We start from the raw sequence: 25354 nt of genomic DNA, 5'->3' as shown, positions 1-25354 counted from the left end.
TTGACATAAAACATAGCACGGTACCATTTTTGCGATTTTTTTTTTTTTTTTAGTACTGGTACTTAAAAGAATACATCAAAAAACATATGCGACAGCGCTCATATGTTGTCTTAACGGTCAGTACACAAAAAGCTAACAGTCAGCCAATGACTCCCGAAAAGTTAGAAAATGCCTTTAAGTGTGGCGTGAGGCATGAGGGTCCTGTGTGTGGGCACGACTGTGTGGGAGCCGGGAGAATGAAATGGCTTCAAACTGCCGACGAGCTCCTGCCTCTTGCAGACACGTTAGCATGCGTCAGCGTTAGCCACTGGGACAATAACCTCAGAGTTGCAGCTCACGAGACTCTGTGATCAAAGTCAGTGTTATATGCAGTGGATTTTCCTGGGCTGTTTGGCAAATTCGACATTCGATGCACACGAGAGTCAGTGTTACTAGCAGGAGATCGATAGAGCATGAGACGCCTTAGCACCTGGTGCGCACCGCACGGAAATCCAGCTTGGAGCTCTCCTACCGGGATACAGGCTGCACTCATCGTCGGAGACCACAAATCGGGGTGTTAGAGAAGAATAAATATCAGAATCAGAATCATCTTTATTTGCCAAGTATGTCCAAAACACACAAGGAATTTGTCTCCGGTAGTTGGAGCCGCTCTAGTACAACAGACAGTCAATTTACAGAACACTTTGGAGACATAAAGACATTGACAAAAAACAATTGTGCAAAAAGATGCACAGTCCTCTAGCACTTAGAGCAGTTCGAATGACTAATATTGCAATAGTTCGGTGCAATGACCATTGTGCAAAGGGCGCTGAGACTTCAAGGAGTGTATGCGGTTTAAAGTGACGAGTAGTGCGATCATCTGGGACAATGTTGGTTGTGCAAATGTTGCAGATAATCCTCAATCAGTGTGCAAATGGAGCAGATGCTACTCTGGCATGAGTGGCCAGTATATGCAAATAGTGCAGCATGGCGAGACAACTACAGTGAGTGCACGAGTAATACATAATTGGCCCCACAGAAATGTGACAACGAACTCAAGTCAAAAACTTTCCAGCTTGTTGTAATGGAATTATGGGTTAGGTGTTTAAGAAGTTGATCGCAAGAGGGAAGAAGCTGTTGGAATGTCTACTAGTTCTAGTTTGCGTTGATCGGTAGCGCCTACCTGAGGGAAGGAGCTGGAAGAGCTGGTGACCGGGGTGCAGACGGTCCGAGAGGATTTTGCACGCCTTTGTCTTAGTTCTGGCAGCGTACAAGTCCTCAATGGTTGGTAGGGGGGTACCGACAACCCTTTCAGCAGTTTTGATTGTCCGCTGCAGTCGGAGTTTGTCCTTTTTTGTAGCAGCACCAAACCATACTGTGATGGAAGAAAACAGGACTGATTCGATGACCGCTGTGTAGAACTGTCTCAGCAGCTCCGGTGGCAGGCCGTGCTTTCTCAGAAGCCGCAGGAAGTACATCCTCTGCTGGGCGTTTTTGAGGACGGAGTTGATGTTGGTCGCCCACTTCAGGTCCTGAGAGATTGTAATTCCCAGGAACTTGAAGGTCTTGACGGTTGACACAGGGCAGCTGGACAACGTGAGGGGCAGCTCTGGCGAAGGATGCCTCCTGAAGTCTGCGATCATCTCTACAGTCTTGAGCGTGTTCAGCTCCAGGTTGTGACGGCCGCACCGCAGCTCCAGCCGCTCCGCTTCCTGTCGATATGCAGACTCGTCACCGTCCTTGATGAGGCCGATGACAGTGGTGTCATCTGCAAACTTCAGGAGTTTGACAGTCGAGTTCGCTGAGGTGCAGTCGTTCGTGTAGAGAGAGAAGAGCAGCGGAGAGAGGACACAACCTTGGGGCGCCCCGGTGCTGATGCTGCGTGTGGATGAGGTGGCCTCCCCCAGCCTGACCTGCTGTGTCCTGCCCGTCAGAAAGCTGTAAATCCACTGGCAGATGGCAGGTGAGACGCTGAGCTGGAGAAGCTTGGATGAAAGCAGTTCAGGGATGATGGTGTTGAACACTGAGCTGAAATCCACGAACAGGATCCTCGCGTAGCTCCCTGCACTGTCGAGGTGTTCTAGGATGAAGTGCAGTCCCATGTTGACTGCATCATCCGCAGACCTGTTCGCTTGGTAGGCAAACTGCAGGGGGTCCAGCAGGGGACCTGTGACACTCTTGAGGTGGTCCAGCACGAGAGGTTCGAAGGACTTCATGACCACAGATGTCAAAGCGACAGGCCTGTTGTCATTCAGACCAGAGATTGCAGGTTTCTTGGGGACTGGAATGATGGTGGAGCGTTTGAAACAGGATGGAACTTCGCACATTTCCAAAGATCTGTTGAAGATCTGAGTGAAGACTGGAGCGAGCTGGTCCGCACAGACTTTGAGGCAGGATGGGGACACATGGTCCGGGCCTGCCGCTTTGTTAATCTTCTGTTGTTTGAAGATGCGTCTCACATCCTGTTCATGGATGGTTAACGCAGAAGTCAGAGGTGTGGTTGTGGTCGCGGGTGCGGCCGGGTGGGTGTGTGGAGTGAAACTGTCCTTTTCAAATCTGCAGTAGAAGGTATTCAAGTCGTTGGCTAGTGTGCTATTGTTCTCAGCTTGGGGGGATCGTCGCTTGTAATTAGTCAGCGATTGGAATGCACGCCAGACTGATTTAGAGTCGTTCGCGCTCAACTGTTTTTCCAACTTTGCTGCATCGACCCTCTTTGCAATGTTAATTTCTTTAGTCAGCTGGTTTCTAGCTCGATTATACAGGGCCCTGTCCCCGCTCTGATATGCGTCCTCCTTAGCTTGGCGGAGCTGCTTAAGTTTAGCAGTGAACCACGGCTTGTTGTTGTTGAATGTGCGAAATGATTTTGTTGGTACACAAACCTCTTCACAGAAACTGATATAGGATGTGACAGTGTCCGTATATTCATCCAGGCTGCCAGCTGAATTTTCAAAGACACTCCAGTCTGTGCAGTCTAAACAGCTTTGAAGTTCCATCTTGGCTTCATTGGTCCACTTTTTGACTGTTTTCACTGTAGGCTTCGCACATTTAAGTTCTTGCCTGTATGTCGGTATTAAGTGAATTAAGCAGTGATCAGACAAGCCCAGGGCTGCACAAGGTATAGCACGGTATGCGTTTTTTACCGTAGTGTAGCAGTGGTCTAAAGTATTATTTTCCCTGATAGGACAGTCGATGTGCTGCTTGTATTTAGGGAGTTCGTGGTTGAGTTTAGCTTTGTTAAAGTCCCCGAGAATAATGAGAGGTGAGTCCGGGTGTTGTTTTCAATTTCGTTGACTTGTTCGGCGAGCGTTAGCAATGCGGTGTTCGTGTTAGCTTGAGGCGGAATGTAGACTCCAGCCAGTATGAATGATGCGAACTCACGTGGCGAGTAGAATGGTTTCCATTTCAAAAACAGCGATTCCAAATGCGGGCTGCAGCGTGTGCTGAGCACCGTGACGTCCGTACACCATTTTTCGTTTATATGGAGGCATATCCCGCCGCCCTTTGTTTTCCCCGATGATTCCATGTCGTGGTCCACTCGATGAATGTGGAAGCCGGGAAGCACGACGGCGCCATCGGGTCCAGCTTCGCAAAGCCAGGTCTCCGTGAAGCACATGGCCGCGGAATGTCCGAAGTCTTTACTGGTCTTTAACAGAAGATGAAGCTCGTCCATTTTGTTGGGTAGGGAGCGTACATTCGCGAGGTGGATCGACGGGAACCCCAATCTGTGTCCTCTCTTGCGGAGTTTCACCTGAATGCCACCACGCTTCCCTCTGTGGCGCCGCTTCCGTCTCCATGCGCCGAAAACCGCGGACGCCGCTCCGGTGAGTAACTCGGGGAAAAAACTGAGCGGATTTGCGAAAGTTGGTGACACAAAGTCCGGAGTAGCCTCCTTGATGGTTAGCAGGTCTCCCCTTGTGTAAGTGAGTCGTGTAAGGTCTCCAAAGACGGACGAAAAACACAACAACAAAAACAATACTCGAGAGCGCGTTACCGAGGCGACCACACTGGTCGGCGCCATCTTGGTTTTTATGGATGGATATATTCCATAGCATGTTGGACCGACTGGTTGAAGAACTGATAGTGGACAGGTGAAGAACGTTTCCCGTGAGCTGATGTGACTTTCACCGACTGAGAACAGAATTGGGTCCAGTGAGCTGAGAATCTGCCCACGTGCTGAGTTTGAGCTGTGTTTTGGGTCATTGTCCCTTTTCCACCGCAAAAATAATCTGAAGGCCAGACTGGATTTTGCAAAGAACACAAAGACCAAAAACACACTGCCAACACAACAAAGGACTTCATCGGAAGTGAAAAGTGGAAGGTCTTTAGACTGACCAAGTCAATCACCGGACCTTAACCCAATAGAGGATGAATTTTACCACCTGAAGAGGAGACTGAAGGAACAACCCCCCAGAAACAAACAAGAACTGAAAGAGGTTGCAGTGAAGGCCTGGAAAAGCATTTCGAATTAAGAACGCAACAGTCTGGTGAAGTCAATGGGTTGCAGGCTTGATGCAGTTCTTCCAAGTAAGGGTTATGCCACCAAATATTAAAATCTTCTTCACTTCAAGTTAATTTAATCATGTCTGTTCTAATACTTTTGTTAACTTGAAAAGTGGGTGGCTTCAAACAAAAGGTGCTCTGTACTGAGTTGCTTAACACATCTTGATGTAAATACCATGAAATGAAAGCTGGAATTTTGTTTTTGAATTTTTTTTTTTGAAACTTTTGTCTCATTCATCTTTTGATCTCAAACCCAAATGTTTTCAGTGTACAACAAAAACAAAGGAATTGACCTTGCCGTTCCAATACTTTTGGAGGGTACTGTAAATTCTAGTTTTGTCCATTACATACGTCAAATAACCTGATGCATATTTGAAATATTTATAAAAAAAAAAAAAAAAAAAAAAAAGTTAACTGTTTTTTTTCTGCTTTTTCATGCTTTCCCCAGCATTGATTTTTTTAGCTGTTCACACTGGTTGCAAACTTTTCAATCGCGAGTAAATATGACTAGTTCTTTATTCTATCTTCAATCATATTAAACATAATAATCCAACAACAAAATTGTGGCTAGTAAAAATGCTGCGTGGCTAGTAATGCTGGGAAACCACAAGTGGCTGGTGAGCTAAAGAAATTATGTAAAACCAAACCAAAAACAGTAGAAAAACCTGCTTACTTTGCAGTTCAACCATTTATATCGTTGATACTGAGGATAAAAAAACAACACTTACCTTACAGCTGCTATCGTTGTAATAGTACCACTTCCCATTGGGGTTTTTGGCATATGTCACATAGTGGCCTCCACCCATGATTCCTGTATGGCACTGTGGAGGTAAATTATGTTTCAGAACAGTGGATTTAAAATAAAACATTGCTGACGTGACTGAAGTCTAGACTTTTAGCTTTATTGTGTTTTTCAACCTGGCAAACATGTCATCATATGCCTCGTTTGGCCTTTGCCACCTCTCCCTTCGCCCTACGTCACATCTCCATGGACTGCTGTCCCAATACTGGCCACTCATGTGCTTGAGAATTATCTCCACCATTTGCACAATTGACATTGTTCCAGATTATCGCACTGCTTGTCACTTTAAACTGCATAAATTTCTTGAAGTCGCTGCGCCATTTGCACAATGGTCACTGCACCAGACTATCGTGCTATTACTCATTTCAAACTACTCCAAATTGCCGGAGGACTCGGCATCATTTGCACAATTGTCAAAAAAAATCAGCATTACCACATTACTGGTAACCTTTTATTGTTCAGTGACTGTGTTTCTATGTTCATGTTCTATGTTTTTATGTATCAAAAGTATTCTGTACTAGAGCGGCTCCAACTACCGGAGACAAATTCCTTGTGTTTTTTTTTTTTTTTTACAAACTTGGCAAATAACGATGATTCTAATGAGTCCCCTCCTCGGTCCTCTCAGTGTACCACTTCTTCTTTGCTTACCTCTTTTTCCTTGGATGGTTTCCTGTCGTTTGTGATTCCACCACCAAGTCTCCTGCTCCCCTTTCCTACCACAAGATACACCAAGTACTCTCCCGCCTGTCTCTCTGATCACCTTGGCTGTAGTGGTCCAATCTTCTGGAAGCTTCACCTGTCCACTCTCTCACTTCTTCCCGAAAAGCCGCACAACACTCTTCCTTTCCCAGCTGGTTCTCTGCTCTGCCTTTTTTTTCTTAATCTGCCTCTCCGCCACCAAAGTCATTTTTTACACACCACCATGCTCATGCTGTGTAGCCAAACATTCCCCTACCACTATTTTAACAGTCAGTAACCTCCTTCAGATTACATCGTCTGCACAAAATGGCCCCTCCTGGAAGCCGTCACCTTATCGTGGAGGAGGAGTTTGTGTGTCCCAATGATCCTAGGAGCTAAGTTGTCTGGGGCTTTCTGCCCCTGGCAGGGTCACCCATGTCAAACAGGTCCTAGGTGAGGGACCAGACAAAGCATGTCTCAAAGACCCCTTACGATGACGACAAAATATGGACACAGTTTTCCCTTGCCCGGACGTGGGTCCGCACACAGTTTGGGCTCTGGTACCGAGCAGGTGTGGGTATACTTATTGCCCCCCGGCTCGGCGCCTGTACGTTGGGGTTCACCCCGGTGGACGAGAGGGTAGCCTCCCTCCGCCTTCGGTTGGAGGGGATGGGTCCTGACTGTTGTTTGTGCCTATGCACCAAACAGCAGTTCAGAGTACCCACCCTTCTTGGAGTCCTTGTAGGGGGTGCTGGAGAGCGCTCCCGCTGGGGACTCCATCATTCTGCTGGGGGACTTCAATGCTCACGTTGGCAATGACAGTGAGACCTGGAAGGGCGTGATTGGGAGGAACGGCCCCCCCGATCAGAACCCGAGTGGTGTTCTGTTATTGGACTTCTGTGCACGGATTGTCCATAACGAAGACCATGTTCAAGCATAAGGGTGTCCACATGTACACTTGGCACCAGGACACCCTAGGTCGCAGTTCGATGATAGACTTTGTGGGCGTGTCATCGGACTTGCGGCCGCATGTATTGGACACTCTGGTGAAGAGAGGGGCGGAGCTCTCAACTGATCACCACCTGGTGGTGAGTAGACTAAGATGGTGGGGGAAGATGCCGGTTCGACCTGGCAGCTCCAAATGTATTGTGAGGATCTGCTGGGAACGTCTGCCAGAATCAACTCCCACCTCTGGCAGACATCTCGGGTGGCGGTGGACAGTAAGTCCGAGTGAACCGTGTTCCGCGCCTCCATTGCTGAGGTGGCCGACCGTAGCTGTGGCCGTAAGGTGGTCGGTGCCTGTTGTGGCGGCAATCCCTTAACCCGTTGGTGGACACCAACGGTGAGGGATGCCGTCAAGTTGAAGAGGGAGTCCTATCGGGCCTTTTTGCCCCGTGGGACTCCTGAGGCAGCTGATGGGTACTGGCTGGCCAAGCGGAATGCAGCTTTGGTGGTCGCTGAAGCTAAAACCCGGGTATGAGAGGAGTTCGGTGAGGCCATGGAGAAAGACTTCCAGACGGCTTAGAGGAAATTCTGGTCCACCATCCGGCGTCTCAGGAGGGGGAAGCAGTGCACCATCAACACTGTGTATAGTGGGGATGGGGCGCAGCTGACCTCGACTTGTGAGTCGGTGGGGAGAATACTTCGAGGACCTCCTCAATTCCACCGACACCCCTTCCCATGAGGAAGCAGAGTGTGGGGTCTCTGTGGTAGACTCTCCTATCTCTGGGGTTGAGGTCACCGAGGTGGTTAAAAAGCTCCTCGGTGGAAAGGCCCCGGGGGTGGATGAGATTAGCCCAGAGTTCCTAAAGGCTCTGGATGTTGTGGGGCTGTCCTGGTTGTCACGCCTCTGCAACATCGCGTGGACATCGGGGACAGTGCCTCTGGATTGGTAGACTGGGGTGGTGGTCCCCCTTTTTAAGAAGGGGGACCGGAGGGTGTTTTCCAACTACAGGGGGAATCACACTCCTCAGCCTCCCTGGTAAGGTCTATTCAGGGGTGCTGGACAGGAGGGTCCTTCGGGAAGTCGAATCTCAAATCCAGGAGGAGCAGTGTGGTTTTCGTCCTGGCCGTGGAACAGTGGACCAGCTCTACACCCTCGGCAGGGTCCTCAAGGGTGCATGGGAGTTCGCCCGACCAGTCTACATGTGTTTTGTGGACTTGGGAGAATGCGTTCGACCGCGTCCCTCGGGGAGTCCTGTGGGGGGTGCTTCGTGAGTACGGGGTACCGAACCTCTGATAAGGGCTGTTCGGTCCGACCGGAGTCAGAGTTTGGTCCGCATATTCGGCAGTAAGTCGGAGTCGTTCCCGGTGAGGGTTGGGACTCAGCCAAGGCTGCCCTTTGTAACCGATTCTGTTAATAACTTTTATGGACAGAATTTCAATGCACAACTGAGGCGTAGAGTGGGTCCGGTTTGGTGGCCTCAGTATTGCATCTTTGCTTTTTGCAGATGATGTGGTTCTGTTGGCTTCATTAAGCCGTGCTCTCCAACTCTCACTGGAGCGGTTCGCATCCAAGTGTGAAGCGGCTGGGATGAGAATCAGCACCTCCAAATCTGAGACCATCGTCCTCAGTCGGACAAGAGTTATTATATATCTAATAATTCAGTTCAAGTACAATGTTTCTTCATTCAATGCAGGAAGGTGGGACCTTAATCGTAGAAAGTCTGAGTTAGAGTACTGCTGAAGATGAGATAAGTAAAGATGATTTAAAGTGTTAAATCTAAAAAAAAAAAATTCTTCCTCTTCTCTCTCTTTCCCAGGTAATAAGCTATGATCTGACAAACAGGAAATAATTGGTTCAATTATTTAAATTCAATAGAAGAACCCTTGTAAGGGTTCAAGGTTAAGAATGAACGATGAGCAGTACTTACTGATATTGCATAGAGGCTGTAGATGGAATCAAAACCCTTTCTTTTTCGGCTCTCTGTGCTGCAGTTTGTGGTTAAGTCATGAATTCTGATCACATCAGTGTGCCTTGTAGAAGCCTTGAGACTGTATGCTGAAACTGACTCAAGTAGATGTTCTGACCTAAGGCCAAATTCATCTCCTCCAGCCGTGTCATCCTGTGGTGTGTAGTCCTGTGACTCAGCCTCAGCAGATTCCTCCAGGTACTCATTGCTATTGGAAAGGCGATGTCTGCGGTTCATCTGGGGCGGATGTTGACATATGGGCTCATAACCTCCACCGCAAGCTTTGGGGTTGGCAGATGTGCTGCTGTTCTGGCACGGTGGTGGCTCCCTGCTCAAAGCAGGAGAGGCTGTTGGTTTAAAAAAAAAAAAAAAGGATTTCAGATTCAGAAAACTGAAACATTTATCCCATGCGGAAAATTCGGGTGACAGCTCCCAGTTTACTTCAAGTAAAATAATAATTCATTCGACATACAACGAACATTCAACTCTCACTTGTCAGTGAATCAGTCGAACTAATGGTTTCCCAGCAGTGATACTTTGAAAAATATGAATATGAAAAACCAAAAAAGCATGAATCAATAGGATAATGATAACAAATAGATGAATAAAGTGACAAAGCATGAATGTCCATCAATAAAATTGGCATTCATCAGCCTGATAACTGAAGGGATAAAAGTGTTTGAGTAGCGATTTCTTTCTTTGATCTTCAACAGGGGTGCGCAGTAATGCCGCCCTCTGGCCATGAAAAGAAATCCACTGGATATGACGTTGTCTCCTTGCTTCATAATGCATTTTGATTTGTGCACCACACATTTTTCCCAGAGCACGCACAGGTCTGCAGGCTGGACTCCCAATAATCTTGGATCAGACCATGACTATCTGATTCAGACTGTTCTTGGTCTTCACAGATGGACCATTAAACCAACAAATCAATGCTAACAGACTCAATAAAAGAAAGATGAAAAAGAACAAAAAATGGTTTTAGAAACACAAATATTTGAGAGATTTTATGTTGTCCCCATTTGACAAGTGATTGTGTTTTTGTTGAACTTGAAATGAGTCAAATGTGTTTTTGTATTAGTATTTACAGGTTTCCACTATTTAGACTGGCTGTTTTTGTGCTCGGCACTATTATTTCTAAACTCAATGGCTAAGTCATTTTGATTTTGTTCCATTCAGATCCAAGAAGTTGTCATCGCACCATTTGATCAAATCATTTCAAGCCGAACCATCATTACACTGTGGATCTTGAAGAAGAGTCAGCAGGGCGATGTCGTCAGAGAAGTTAACTAAATGACTGCCCTCGTGTGAAGCTCTCACACTGGGGTTAGACCTGCTCATTAATGAAGACACGCTTCACTTCCGTCTGTTAGAAAGTTTAAAATCAAAAATAAGATTTGATCCAGGGGCCTAAAAATAGCAGCGAGGCATTCAATTAAGGTATGAAGCTGCATCTTATTAAAAAGCAGAATCAAAGTCAGCAAATAAGGCGATGTTCATACTGCAGGTCAATTCGGATTTTTTTTTTTTGTCCAATGTGACGTGTCTGATTTTTTCATGTCAATGTGAACAGTACAATTCCGCTTTTTTCATATCCGACCTCGGCCTCTTTCATATGTGGATATAAATCGGATGTGTGTCTGACGCGAGTGCAGTCTGGACGCTCACAGTGTGCGCATGTTGAATCAAGTCAATGTTATTTCAAATCATCCATCCATCCATCCATTTTCTTCTGCTTATCCAAGGTCGGGTCGTGGGGGCAGTAGCTTTAGCAGGAAAGCCCAGACTTCCCCAGCCACTTTGTCTAGCTCTTCCGGGGGGATCCCGAGGCGTTCCCAGGCCAGTCGAGAGACGTAGTCTCTCCAGCGTGTCCCGAGTCGTCGCTGGGGCCTCCTCCCGGTGGGATGTGCCCAGAACACCTCACCAGGGAAAATCCAGAAGGCATCCTAAATAGATGCCGAGCTTAGCGGAGGAGGAGCAGCTTGACTCTGAGCCCCTACCGGATGACCGACAATCTCACCCTCACTCTATGATCCCGGACACCCTGTGGAGGAAACTCATTTTGGCCGCTTGTATCTGTGATCTTGTTCTTTCGGTCACGACCCACAGCTCGTGACCATAGGTGAGGGTAGGAACGGAGATTGACCGTAAAATTGAGAGCGTCACCTTTCAGCTCAGCTCCTTCTTCACCACAACAGACCGATACAGAGTCCCCATCACTGCAGATGCTGCACCGATCTGCCGCTCCATTATTCCCTCACTCGAGAAACAAGATCCTGAGATAAACTCCTCCACTTGAGAGGGAACTCTACCTTTTACCATACGGTACACACACATGCACACGCACGTGCATACACACACACTCAGCATTTTGACTCAAATTGAATGTGACTTTTTGCTCTTGCCTTTCAACTTGGCAGATGCCACTCTCATATCATTTTCATAACCAAGTCTCTTCTTTGTTTTTCTGACGACCATTCTCGAAAAGGATCGTTCGCTAAGATACGTTGTAACAAACAGCATGAGTGTGTTGTTGTTCTGAAATGTTAAAGCGTTGTGTTCGGAAGTGTCAAGGCGGTTTCACAGTGCACTTAGTTTTCTTGGTGTGCCACACAGGGCAGGGTGCAGGGACCAAAGCCGTAGAAAACAAAGTCTGGACAGTGACATGCGTGGGCACCATAGTGTCACCCAGCATGACATAACGTCACCATGCAATGCAATTGACTATTTCCCAAATGTACCATATGTGAGGGATATTTTCCATGGAAACCTCACAATAAATATCTTTTTTAATGTTAATCTGAGATTATCATGTCTTGTTAGTGGCTATAGTTAGTGAATTATAAAAGAAATTGGGTCCGACTGTTAACACAAAATGCATTTTTCTTTAACAAGGCGGTCAGAATGGGGCAGGCGGGGGAGTGTTTTGGAGGGGGTTCCCGGAGTATGGGGTACCGGTCCCCTTGATACAGACTGTTCGGTCCACGTACTGTATGTACTGTATGACCGGTGTCACAATTTGGTCCGCATTGCCGGCAGGAAGCCGGATTCGTTTCCAGTGAAGGTTGGACTCCGCAGAGGCTGACCTTTGTCACTGATTCTGGTCATAATTTATCTGGACAGAATTGAGGGGGTCTGGTTTGGGGGCCTCGCCATTGCATCTCTGCTTTTTAACCATCTGTTGGCTTCATCAAATTGGGATCTTCAACTGTTGCGGAAGCGGTCCACAGAAGAGTGTGTCGAGTGGGATTAAAGTCAGTCCCTCCAAATCTGAGGCCAGGGTTCTCAGACAGAAGAGAGTAGCGTGCCCTCTCCATGTCAGGAATGAGATCCTGCCCCAAGCAGAAGTATTCAAATAACTTGCTGTCTTGTTCACAAGTAAGGGAAGAATGGAGCGTGAGATCAACAGGTGGATATGGTGCAGTATCTGCAGTGATGCGGAGTCTGTATTGGGTCCATTGTAGTATAGAATGGGACAGAATCTTCAGACAGCAATGGTTGACAACAAACTGGAATACAGCTGGAAGAACCTGGCAATTTTTTTGCACCCCATTCTCAAAGACTAAATACTCTGATCAGACTGATGCTGGAGGTCCTGTGGAAATACTGTGGGTGGCAAACCAATTTCATGTCTTTTGGGATCATCCCTCCGTGGCTCCATTTTGGAGATGTTTCCTTGACCTTCTGGACACGTTTTTTAAACTTTAAAATCTGATTTAATTTTAAAACCTTGTACCTCAATGACAGGGGAACTTAAATGTGCAAAGGGAGATATCTACACTATATTGCCTAAAGTATTCGCTCACCTGCCTTGACTCACCAATGAATTTAAGTGATGTACCATTCTTAAACCATAGGTTTTAATGTGACATTGCTGAGGTCAAGACTGTGCAGGCCAGTCAGGTTCAGTCAAACCTTTCCAAAATATTAGCCCCTGAGCTCCAGTGAAGGACAGTGTCAATGCGTCAGCATACCAAGAGCTTTTGAACATTTCCAACTGTGTGGGAACAGTTTGGAGATTGCCCCTCCCTGTTCCATCATGTCTGTGCATCAGTGCAAAAATCAAGGTTCACAAAGACGCGGATGGGAGAATTGGATGTGGATGAACTTGATTGGCCTGCACAATCTTGACCTCAACCCTATAGAACACTTTTGGATGAATTAGAGCGGAGACTGAGAGCTAGGCCTTCTCGCCCAACATCAGTGTGTAACTTCACAAATATGCTCCTTTAAAAATGGTCATAGATTCCCATAAACATCGCTCCTAAACCTTGTTGAAAGTCTTCCCACGAGTTTAAGATGTCATAGCTGCAAAGGGTGGACCGATGGCATATTAAACCCTATGAATTAAGAATCGGATACCACTTAAATTCAGATATGAGTCAACGCGGGTGAGTGAATACTTTTGGCAATAGAGTCGATTAAGACGATTTATAATGGCAAGCAAGAAGGCCCTGACCAAAAAGTGGCTGAAAAGAGACATACCTACCATAAACGCCAGGGTTGATGTTGTTTACATTATATACATTATGGAGAGAATCACATTTAATCTGAGATGTAAAATTTATATCTTGAATGAAAATTGGTCAAAATGGCTGACCCATGTTCTAAATACCTGATTTTGGCTCCTACGGGATGCCTACTTTCTAACCGTATCGAAAAGAAGACAATGATTGGTCATTTGAGCACAAAGATGTCAACGTAAACTCAATATTGGTTGACTAATGGATCTTCGCCTGCTTCTTCTTTTTTTTTTCTTTTTTCGATTGACTGTTGGGTCGCACACCGTGGACTGCTGCAGCAGTCAGGGTTTCAGTCTGTCCAAATGTTCATATTTCCAAAAAGTAAAATACATTTCAAAGTTTGCAAGTGTGATTTGCAGGGTGATTTCGGAATATTCAATCATGGGTTACCTGGAGGATGGTTGGAGAACACAGTAAGGACCCAAATGGAGAAACCTCCAACTAACCAACACTTACTGTATGAATGAGGCAAGCACAGTTCAAGGTCCCTGGAAACCAAGAAGTTGCTGGGGTCAAAATTCTCTCTTGGGAACTTAACAATCTTTTGAGACTTGATCCAACAACCATTCACAAAGTGGAACCGCTTGAAGTGGACAATCTAATAGAAAACACAAACGAGTTAAGCTCAGAAATATTCGGCCAAATGACAAAGAATTAAAAGCTCTGCCTTGATACAGACAGAAGATAACGCAAGTATATGATGGCAAAATCCTTTCCTTGGTGAAGAAAGAAACAAATGAACACAGTCAATTCAAGAATACAAGAGAATGTAAGCAGATCAGATCAATATATAACAAATAGAGATGGTTACAAATTGTGGGGTCCAGGAAAGTGATATTTGCCCTTACCAAAAACACATACAGCGGTACCGTGACTTAAGAGAGCCCAAGCTGACGGGTTTTTCGAGTTGGAAGCCTTCACTTGGTTGATTTTTAAAAAATGTAAAATTTCACGGTGGGTGACTGCACTCCGGTTTCCTCCCACATCCCAAGAACATGCAAGGGAGGTTAATTGAAGTCTCTAAATTGCCCCTAGGTGTGAATGGTTGTTTGTTTATGTGTGCCCTGCGATTGGCTGGCAACCAGTTCAGGGTGTACCCCGCCTCCTGCCCGGTTGTAGCTGGGATAGGCTCCAGCATGCCCGCGACCCTTGTGAGGAGAAGCGGCTCAGAAAATGGAAGGATGGATGGATTATTAAAAAAAAAATTGTATCGGCTCTTTGCAGGTCACGCCAAGGTCATTTTCGTTGCGGATGACACGGATGACCATTTTTTGGTTGGGTGAAATATGACAGCTGTGTATTTATAGCTTTGATTAAACAGCTGAGTCTGAGCCTGAAAATAAGAGATGTTCTTCCCAAAAGCAACACAAACAATACAATGAACATTGCTGTGCTACATTGTGCCAATTATCACACAATTGCCATGATATTTTAAGTTACCACAGGATTTTACCGCTGTTTAACTCACTCATAACAATTTGTTCTCCCAGAACCTGCTTTCCTGAACATCGCAGTGAACCTTAAATACAAACTTACCATCTATACATAATAGTGTATAGTTAAGTTAATTTCATTACATTCTCTTTTTATGATGTTTTTATACAATCCAGTGCATTTTTTATTTAAATTATGAGGAAAGCGGATTACAAGCTTGGTCACGGATAACAAATTCAACGTGTAAGTCAAGGTACCCCTGTGTTTATAGATGCATCTGTATTGACGAAAGCCTCGCATGTTCTGGAATCAGATTCTTTTGATAAATGTTACCACAAATTCCTTGTGTGTCTTTGACATACTTGGCAAATAAAGATGATTCTGATTAACATACACTCATGAAAACGATTCAAGCTCTTTCATGCAACATTTCTTTTTTTGGTTAAAGTGGACACGAATGTAAATTATGAACTCTTAATCTTTTTGGTCTGAAGCTGCCCCCCAAACCCACACTTGTGGATTCTGTTGAATACATAAATAGAAAGTTTAAGGACGTTATTCACTTGTCGAAAAACACTGTATGCAATGTGGGACATTTATAGTACAGTATATGGTTCAACCACCGAAACGTCGCTAAATAGCAAATTGAGAGAAGAGTAGCACCCGGTGGTTGGCATGTGCCCGCCTCCGCTCCCTTTCTCCTCTTCTTCCTTCTCATCCTCCCCGTTCCCCTTCCCCTCCTCACTCCTTTACTTTTTCTGCCAGCGAATCAAGTCGGGAGCAAGTACAACCCCAATTCCAAGGAAGTTTGGACATTGCGTTCAGCATCAATAAAAACAGGAAAAACAGGAACAATGATTTGCAAATCATGTTCAACCTATATTGAATTGAATACACTACAAATATATCGATATTTCATGTTCAAACTGATCAACTTGATTGTTTTTAGCAAATACTCATAAACTTGGAATTTTATGGCTGCAACACGTTCCCAAAAAGCTGGGACAGGGTCATGCTTACCACGGTGTTACATCACCTTTTCTCTCAACAACATTCAATAAACGTTTGGGAACTGAGGACACTCATTGTTGAAGCTTTGGAGGTGGAATTCTTTCCCATTCTTGCTTGATGTACAGCTTCTAAATCATTGTATTCTGTTTTTATTTATGTTTAACACAACGTCCCGACTTCATTGGAATCGGGGTTGTATTTACGAGTTTGTGACGAAGTGTTGTGCATACATTAGCAGAGTGCAGCACTTATTATTGTCCACATTAACACTGAACTTTTTTAAATGTACTATTTGCTAAAATAGTGATGCAGGTGTACACAGACTTGCTATTTGTAGCTGCTGTGCCACCGCTGCGTTACGTGCTAGAGGGCTCGTGCACACATTATATTCTGTCCCATTGTATTCTGGGTAAAGCTTGGGAGCTAACTTGTCATATTATACTCAGGTAGTGAGATATTTTTTGACTTGTTAATCTTGCCTGTTTATGCGTAACCTGTATCATGCATTCAGTAATGTATAATGTGTGTAATTGCCATTACAAAACCATAGTGTCAGTGGTGTATGGGATTACTTGGTTATGTGAACACAACAGTGAAGAAGAACATGATTCAGCATATTCATTAGGTGACGTGCTTTTGTTTGTTTGAGAAAAGGAAGGGAGATGGGCCAGATGAAGAAAAACACATTTGCATTCGAAGAGACAATTCATGAGAATGATTTCAGGTGAAATTCGAATGATTTTATGAACATCATTATGCAGGCTCTGTCTTTTAACTGAGCAAACAGCAGTTGCGGCAGAGCAAATAAGGAGTCTCTTGCTCTCTCCTCCCAAAACACAGAATATCTGCTGGATTTTTAAATAAGTGCTCCGGTTAAACATAGTCTTCTTGATGACATTTTGAGTATCTTCACTCAATACATTTGTCTCATATTTTGCAGTTTCATCAACGGTACCAAGGCACTGGAGGCAACCTCTCAGTGACTGTCAGTAATAGACTGCCTACTGAATGCCAGGCCATTATTTGTATGATCGTCGCGCTCAGTTTGTGCTAATTGCTTTTATTTTCCTTTTCAGGATAATTCATGTGGAAGTGCAAAGAGTGCACTGTAGAACTTGCTAGCAGATATTTTTTGCTTAAGCATTTCAGGCAAGCACATGGGCATTTGAGGGGCAGCTATCGTTTTCCACTTCCATACAAAGATTGTCCTTGTACGTGGAATACAAGGAAAGGAGTAAGTCATTAAATCACACAAATACTACCCATTCTAAACAAGACAACTCCAAAGCCATGAGAGGCATTACCTTCCAGTGCCATGTGTGTTCTTGCAGAAAACGAGCAACAGAAAGGGATTTCTTTCAACACCTAAATGGGCAACTCGGGCACAATGAAACAATTTCACGTGTTTTTAGGCTGTGCATTAAAAATCAACATGTACAGTACATTTAACACACACAAAAACAGGAAACATAGCCATTCATTCATTGAAAGACTTTCAAGCAAATGTCATCTGTACAAGCACTGATTTACAACAGATAATTTTGCAGACGGGCAAACAGAGATATATACACAGATCATGAATACTAAACACTAGACTTGACACCGATTTTATCGGGCTGATCGGTATCGGCCGATATTTATCATTTCATGCTGATCGGCTTTAATGTCATAATTCGCCGATCCGATCAATGCGCAAAAGACATTAACTCCGCGTCGCCATCTTGCTCAGTATATTTGAATTCCAAAGCCAGTTTATTTTTAGCCTTGTCGCGTGTCTTTTGACGTAGTACTGTAAATATCTGATGGCCAATGAAGTTATTTATTAAAAAAAAAACAACAACACGTAATGCCCGGATCAGACGACAAGACAAATTTGCTCTTTCACAGTTGCACTGTCAGACTACTGCAAAAATGTATGCCCATAAAAAGTTCGAAATGCATACAATTCTGAATAATGCAGTTTTATGTTGTTGCTTCTGTTGCTATGAGTGAATGAACTTCAGGTGTTGTTTAATACAACTAAAACAATTAAATGTAATGTAAGCTCTTTAAAGTTCAAAATAATGTTTTTAAAAATGCAGTTTTATATTGTGTTGCTTCTGTTGGTATGAGTTACTGGACTCAAGCTTAAAAATGTGATATTGGCAAAATTTAAAATACCATTTCTGAACAATATCTTTTAATATTGAGTTTTGAATATATAAAAAAAACAACCATAACCAGATTTTGTGCTTTAAATAGAGTGTGGGGGTGGGGGGGTACTTCATGCAATACAGCCCAATGGGGGGCACAAGCCAGTGCAAAGTGTAGGCCGGTCCCAAGCCCGGATAAATGTAAATCCAGAGGGTTGTGTCAGGAAGGGCATCCGGCTTAAAACTTTGCCTAACAAATAGGCGTTCATCCAAAAAATTCCATACCGGATCGGTCGTGGCCCAGGTTAACAACGTCAGCCTCCGGCGCTGGTGGCTGACGTTGTTAACCTGGGCCACGACCGATCCGGTATGGAATTCAGCTACTGTGGAAGTCGAAGAAGAAGAGGTGGAAAGCGGGTTCTTTGGCAGAAAGAGAAGAGGAAAGCACAGAGCCTAGAACTGAATGTGGGGACTTTGAATGTTGGGACTTTGACAGGAAAATCTCGGGAGTTGGTTGACATGATGATGAGGAGAAAGGTTGATATATTGTGTGTCCAGGAGACCAGCTGGAAAGGCAGTAAGGCTAGAAGTTTAGGGGCAGGGTTTAAATTATTTGACCATGGTGTAGAAGGGAAGAGAAATGGAGTCGGGGTTATTTTAAAAGAAGAGTTGGCTCAGAATGTCTTGGAGGTGAAAAGAGTATCAGATCGAGTGATGAGGCTGAAACTTGAAATTGAGGGTGTTCTGTATAATGTGATTGGCGGCTATGCCCCACAGGTAGGATGCGACCTAGAGGTGAAAGAGAAATTCTGGAAGGAGCTAGACGAAGTAGTTCTGAGCATCCCAGACAGAGAGAGAGTCATAATTGGTGCAGATTGTAATGGACATGTTGGTGAAGGAAATAGGGGTGATGAAGAAGTGATGGGTAAGTACGGCATCCAGGAAAGGAACTTGGAGGGACAGATGGTGGTAGACTTTGCAACAAGGATGCAAATGGCTGTAGTGAACACAGAAGAGGCACGAACATAGGGTGACCTAAAAGAGCGGAGGTAGAAGCACGCAGGTGGATTACATCTTGTGCAGACGATGTAATCTGAAGGAGGTTACAGACTGTAAGGTAGTGGTTGGGGAGAGTGTGGGTAGACAGCATAGGATGGTGGTGTGTAAGACGACTCTGGTGGTGGGGAGGAAGATTAGGAAGACAAAGTCAGAGAGGAGAACCATGTGGTGGAAGCTGAGACAGGACGAGTGTTGTGAATCTTTTCGAGAAGAGGTGAGACAGGCTCTCGGTGGACGGGAGGAGCTTCCAGAAGACTGGACCACTGCAGCCAAGGTGGACAGAGAGGCAGGCAGGAGAGTACTTGGTGTATCTTCTGGCAGGAAAGGTGAGAAGGAGACTCGGTGGTGGAACCTCACACTACAGGAAACCATACAAGGAAAAAGGTTAGCTAAGAAGACGTGGGACACTGAGAGGACCGAGGAGAGGCGGAAGGAATACATTGAGATGCGACACAGGGCAAAGGTAGAGGTGGCAAAGGCCAAACAAGAGGCATAGGATGACATGTATGGCAGGTTGGACACTAAAGAAGGAGAAAAGGATCTATACAGGCTGTCCAGACAGAGGGACAGAGATGGGAAGGATGTGCAGCAGGTTAGGGTGATGAAGGCTAGAGATGGAAATATGTTGACTGGTGCCAGCAGTGTGCTAGCTAGATGGAAAGAATACTTCAAGGAGTTGAAGAATGAGGAAAATGATAGAGAAGGGAGAGTAGAAGAGGCAAGTGTGGTGGACCAGGAAGTGGCAATGATTAGTAAGGGGGAAGTTAGAAAGGCATTAAAGAGGATGAAAAATGGAAAGGCAGAGAAGGTCAGAAGGAGCTCCATTGTGTCTTTGTAGATCAGGAGAAAGCCTATGACAGAGTACCCAGAGAGGAACTGTGGTACTGCATGCGGACGTCTGGAGTGGCAGAGAAGTATGTTAGAATAATACAGGACATGTACGAAGGCAGCAGGACAGCGGTGAGGTGTGCTGTAGGTGTGACAGATGAATTTAAAGTGGAGGTGGGACTACATCAGGGATAAAATTAGAAATGAGCTCATCAGAGGGACAGCCAAGGTTCGATGTTTTGGAGACCAAGTTAGAAAGAGCAGACTTCGATGGTTTGGGCACGTCCAGAGGAGAAATAGTGAGTATATTGGTAGAAGGATGATGAAGATGGAGCTGCCAGGCAAGAAAGAGAGCGAGAGGAAGACCAAAGAGAAGGTTGATGGATGTCGTGAGGGAAGACATGAGGGCAGTTGGTGTTGGAGAGGAGGCTGCAGGAGATAGGCTGACATGGAAAAGGATGACGCGCTGTGGCGACCCCTAACGGGACAAGCCGAGAGGAAAAGAAGAAGAAGCAGCCGTATTACTGTACGGTACAAAATTATAGATTTGTAGTTTTTTTTTTTTTTTTTAGTGGCCTAAAAGTGCCCAGCGCAGTACAAAGTTATTGTCAATAAATAATTTTCAAAAAGCTTGAAAATGTTTCACATTTTATCCAAATTTACCACGTGTGCTTGGTCATGGTGACATTGTTGACGTACAGTATTCATCGTAGGCGAGTCGCTTTCATGAGCCATCAGGATTTGCGTGCTTCACAGTTCCAAATCTGTTGCCAAAGTCGAACGGCTTGACAAAAAAAAAAGCGGCCAATTCTGGAACTAACAGACTGTCAACGGCATTTTAAGTGACAAACGGAAACTATTTTTGGACACATTGTTCAGTCCCTACGGTCTGTTTTAACCGATATCCGTTATGTCGGGGTCCATTTTATCGAGGTTCCACTGTACCTACTCATGTGATGTCACAGTTGGATCAAAGGCTAAACAGCTTGGTGACCGACATACTTTCTAAATGAGGCAGTTTCCCAAAAATATTTCGTTGTGCAATTCCACATTTACTGGGTGAGCAATGTTTTGACACCACCAATTCACTGACTAATTAAAGTCACTTTTCCATCCTATTTCCCTTTTAAATTGACGCATTATCTACGTCTACCCTTCACACAAATCCTGGTTAATTTATTTCAAGTTGGTGATGTATAAAGGCAAAATAATAAACTGGACCAAACTGCACGTCAGACGATGTTTCAATAATGCTTTTGAGTATTTTTACGTCATAAACCACGACCACTGACCAGTATTGGTGGAAGTCTCCAGAGGTCAAGTTTCTTCGTGGCCAGCCGGTGGGTTTCACATTTCGAGCAATAATAGAGCTCATCTTCCCCGAGCTCTTCCTCGCTTGTGAAGGCATTCAGGCAACTATCGAGACTGATTGGCTCAGCTTGGGTCTGATGAGACATCTCCACACTGCAATGTTCCTCGAAAACCTACGGAGACAAGCTTGCCAAATGAGCACATCCTGGAGAAGACAACAATCGGCAGCGCTGTTAGACAGTCAATTTCCAATTTTTAAAAACTCAATTGCAATCCAGTCATTTCAATTGTGATCATTTAACACCAGCACCTCGCAAAATTGACGTGGCTTATTCTTCACCATCTTTGTCCCCCTGGTAAGACCAATACTGCTGCAGTTACCTTGAAAAAGGAACTCGATTTGAAAAGGAACTTCGTCACTTTACCGATTCCTCGATTTCCAAAGTAACTAAGTTCGTTTACAACTCACTTTTTTGGAGTTACGTTCCGCAGCTGTCGACAACACCGCCTTGTTATAAAAATGTCAACCGGTTTAAACAATACTTTACTGCAAGTGCATTTTTCATAGCAATGTTTCATAATAAAGATTTTATGAAAAATAAGTCTCGACTTAAATACTTGTTTTTATTAAAAAATAAAATGTCAGTCTTGATTTTCCTTAAATAGGCTACGTGTTTTTACAAAAAAAAAAGAATACACGTCTTTCTCGACTTCACTTAACATATACTTTTTCAAATTAAGTGTAGAATAAATAATCTTTTTTACATGGCATAATTCACTGAATGTTTATAATGTACAATGTTTGTAAAGATAACTATTAAATTATTTGTGACATGTTTTATGAACACTGAACCAGTTGTTCACAGTATTCGAGCAGCAAGGAGTGGTTTTAAAAAAACAAATGTATTTTGTCAAATGCAATGTCATCAAAAACTTTTGATGGTTCTCCAAAAAATGCGCAGCTGTGCGCGACAGGTGTGGGGGTGGGTTGTGTGCTGTTTAAGACCACTCACGATCATCCTCTGCGGGTTTGTTCATTGAGTCAACATTTTGGGGCACCTCAGGCTACTCTGGGTCATTTCCGGTAGTGGCGCTGTAATTTTGGGAGCTTGCAGTCTGGGATGGTCACCATCCATCCTGACAGAACTGAAGAGGATCTTGCAAGGAGGAATGGCAGATGATCCCCAAAATCCAGGTGGAAAAAAACTTATTCCCAAAAAGACTCATGGCTGTATTAGCTCAAAAGGGTGCTTCTACTCAATACTGAGCAAAGAGTCGGAATACTTGTGGCTGTTTGATATTTCAGTTTTTTTGTTTTTATAAATCTGCAAACAATACTGGTTTTTTTCTGTCAATATGGGGTACTGTGGGTACATAAATGAGGAGGAAAAAATGAACTTAAATCATGATAGCAAATGGCTGCAATATAACAAAGAGCGAACATTTTAAGTGGGTCTGAATTATTTCCGTACCCGCTGTAGAAATCAATAGAACGTTCGAATTTTTCCTTTCCACTGCAGTTAGCACAGGCAATTTCTGAGGGTATAACAATTTCTTTTTTGACTCATACTTTTCAGACGTGCCTAAGAGCAAGGTTATTCTGAGCTTGAGACTAAAATAAACATGCAGGATGGTTTTGGTATTTGGCGACTTCGCTTCCAATTATAAACCATTTATAAGGGATTAATGAGTGTCTCACTCTCTCCAGGGAGGTCTGGTAGCGGAGGTGCAGGGCAGTCGGGTCCCAGTCCACAGAAATGTAAGCATTGCTTAATGATGCTCTTTCGTCTGTACACGAAATTGTACAGCCACTACAGAACCTGAATTTAAAAAAAAAAAAAAAAAACATACACATGCCCAAGCAAATACACATAAGAAGCTCCATTATATGCCTAGAATTGCAATATCAACTTGTAATTTTGATGAGTAACTCTCTCTACATATTACATTTGGGATTTGGGAAATATTTTGTCTCTTACCTATACCAAGGGCAAAAGGCACATGAGGTACCGTCCTTATCCACAGCCCGTAAAGTGAAGGGGTACTGGTAACCCATGCTGTCATCACTAAAGATAAAAACAGGAAAATCCATATTTAAGAAATATGGGCTTCCACATGCACCACATAGCATGCATTGGGGGCCTGTGTCCTGTGTGATTTGGATTGGGGGTCAGGCTAAAGTTCTGCGGTGCCCTGTAGCCTTCCCACAAGCCTGTCCAATGTTAATGCACTCCACTCAAATGAGGGCCACACAAATACGGTGTAGGGACAATGATTGCCAGTCAGGGACCAGGGGCCTCATGCACAAAGACTTGCGCGGATTTCCTCCTAAAACATGGCGTACGCTCGAATCCACAAAACGTCGTACGCACAAAAATATTCAGATGTATGAAACTCCGCGTACTCATGAATCCGAGCACGTTTCCTTCGTACGTTCCAATCGACGTGGAAATGAGCGCACGTGTTGGAGGAGCCGACTCCTCCCTGCCCACACCCACATTTGAATATGCAAATCACATTGAAACGAACCCTGCGCCCGAGATGCCGATCTCTGCAGGATCAGAAAAAAAGGAAAATGAGCAAGGTAATGAAGACAAATATTTGTTCTGAATGTGGAAGTTGCTCAATGACGTGGAGGCGCGCAAGAAAATATTCTTTGGCGCGCTGCCCTACGGCGTTAACAACACGCGAAAGTGGAGCGAATGGGAAAGCGCGTGTGCGGCTGCCGATGCTGTGGAGACAAAAGAGCGCGCACACGCTGAACTAAAAAAAGAAGCGGTCAGACATTAAGGTGCATGTGAAGCGGACGACAGCTGCCCACCGCCAAAGTGGGGCCAAAAGAAGGCGGAAGAACCGGCGCGGCGGGCCACACCCCGTTCGAGGAGAGAATCATGGGAGACGCTGCTCTCTCAGGGGTGATGGGAGGACACGTGGCTGACTATGATCACCCCACAAGGTTAATTCCATGTATTTTTTTAGAACTCCTAACAAATGTGTTCATACAGTAACCTACACTCAGCCCTGTGAGATCAAGGTTCACGCGTCAATGTTGTATGTGTGCTATTTGTAATAAATCTTTGGAATTCAAATAGAAGCACATCAGCATATCAAAGAGGATATCAAAAACGTTGACTCCTTTTTGATGACTCAATGTATTATTTTAATACACAGGAGAGGACACGCACGCTGAAAAAAATTGTTTTTTTTTGGTTGTTTTTTTTCGGAGACGAGGGGTACATGATGTCAATTTCAACACATTTTAATCATGTGCAACCGATGTACATGTTCAAGTGAAGTAAATTCAAAGGACTTTTTTTTCAGTGCTTGTGCTGGCGTCACGAAGCGATCGCGAGGGCAATAGGCGGCAGAAATGATCGCCTCGATCAATTAATAGGCGCCCTCGCGAATATCAGGGGTTCATTAAGTACACTGGTTAACAAATGAATTCTCAGTCCTTGCCTCAACTGCGTTGTTGAAATCAAATGTTGCCCGGCATGAATTGTTCATCGGTGCTAATGATTCCTGCGTCTCTGGTGTGCAGATTTATGGGAACAATTTCGCCAAAGCACCAAAAGCTGCAGAAACGTGCGTGCGCCAGCCATGCAGTTGGCGCGAGGCACCGCACATTTCCACGGTCATGTCACTCTTGATACAGCCGACCTTTGCCGTGAAACTTTTGTACATGAGGCGCCAGGTGATCATAGTAGTAGGGTGGGGGATGGGTAGTCGCTAGGCTCATGGCGAGACTCAGAATCGGAATGAATCAGACCCTAGTGAGGATAAGCGGTAAAGAAAACGGATGGATGGATGGATGGTTTATTGCCATTGTGAGTGTAAGGTCCATTCACAACTAGGATTTGGTCTCGGTCCCATGGTGCAACATGAATCATAGTTGGTAATAATACAAATTGAAATATAAATAGACTAAGATTTAAATGTCAACTTCAGGCCTGCGGGCCAGATTTGGACCGCGGTGTCATTATATTTGGTCCACGAGACCATATCAAATGTGTATTATTAGAGGTGTCCCACCATCCGGTAAATACCGCATGCACCGCTAACACTACAAATCCTAGAATGCTTTGCGAGTGTGTTGGCGCATCAGTCAAGCCCAGCAAGTGGCCCTTCCTTTTCTGTTGCAGTCATTAGCAAGTATGCTACCAGTCTCCTCGGGTAAATTTACAC

General features: G+C 44.6%; 1 protein-coding gene across 9 annotated transcripts in view; it reads right to left on the bottom strand.

Moving 5' to 3' along the window:
- Positions 1–25354, bottom strand: part of usp32 (ubiquitin specific peptidase 32) — a 150581-nt gene that overhangs the window by 4148 nt on the left and 121079 nt on the right. For 5 of the 9 annotated variants that reach the window (XM_061682538.1, XM_061682537.1, XM_061682539.1 and 2 more), the window contains 6 exons: positions 23149–23235; positions 22869–22989; positions 21151–21342; positions 13851–13992; positions 8833–9218; positions 5208–5300 (listed from right to left, as the gene is read on the bottom strand). In XM_061682538.1, the coding sequence (XP_061538522.1) occupies positions 5208–5300; positions 8833–9218; positions 13851–13992; positions 21151–21342; positions 22869–22989; positions 23149–23235 (1021 nt within the window). Of the gene's footprint in view, positions 1–5207; positions 5301–5831; positions 8737–8832; positions 9219–13850; positions 13993–17143; positions 17205–18362; positions 19389–21150; positions 21343–22868; positions 22990–23148; positions 23236–25354 lie in introns of those variants that run through there. The other 4 variants (XM_061682540.1, XR_009768958.1, XM_061682543.1 and 1 more) reach the window with 4 other exon arrangements.

This window comes from Phycodurus eques, chromosome 7 (assembly GCF_024500275.1).
Source record: "Phycodurus eques isolate BA_2022a chromosome 7, UOR_Pequ_1.1, whole genome shotgun sequence".
NCBI lineage: Eukaryota > Metazoa > Chordata > Actinopteri > Syngnathiformes > Syngnathidae > Phycodurus > Phycodurus eques.
This window is presented reverse-complemented; position numbering and strand designations above follow the sequence as displayed.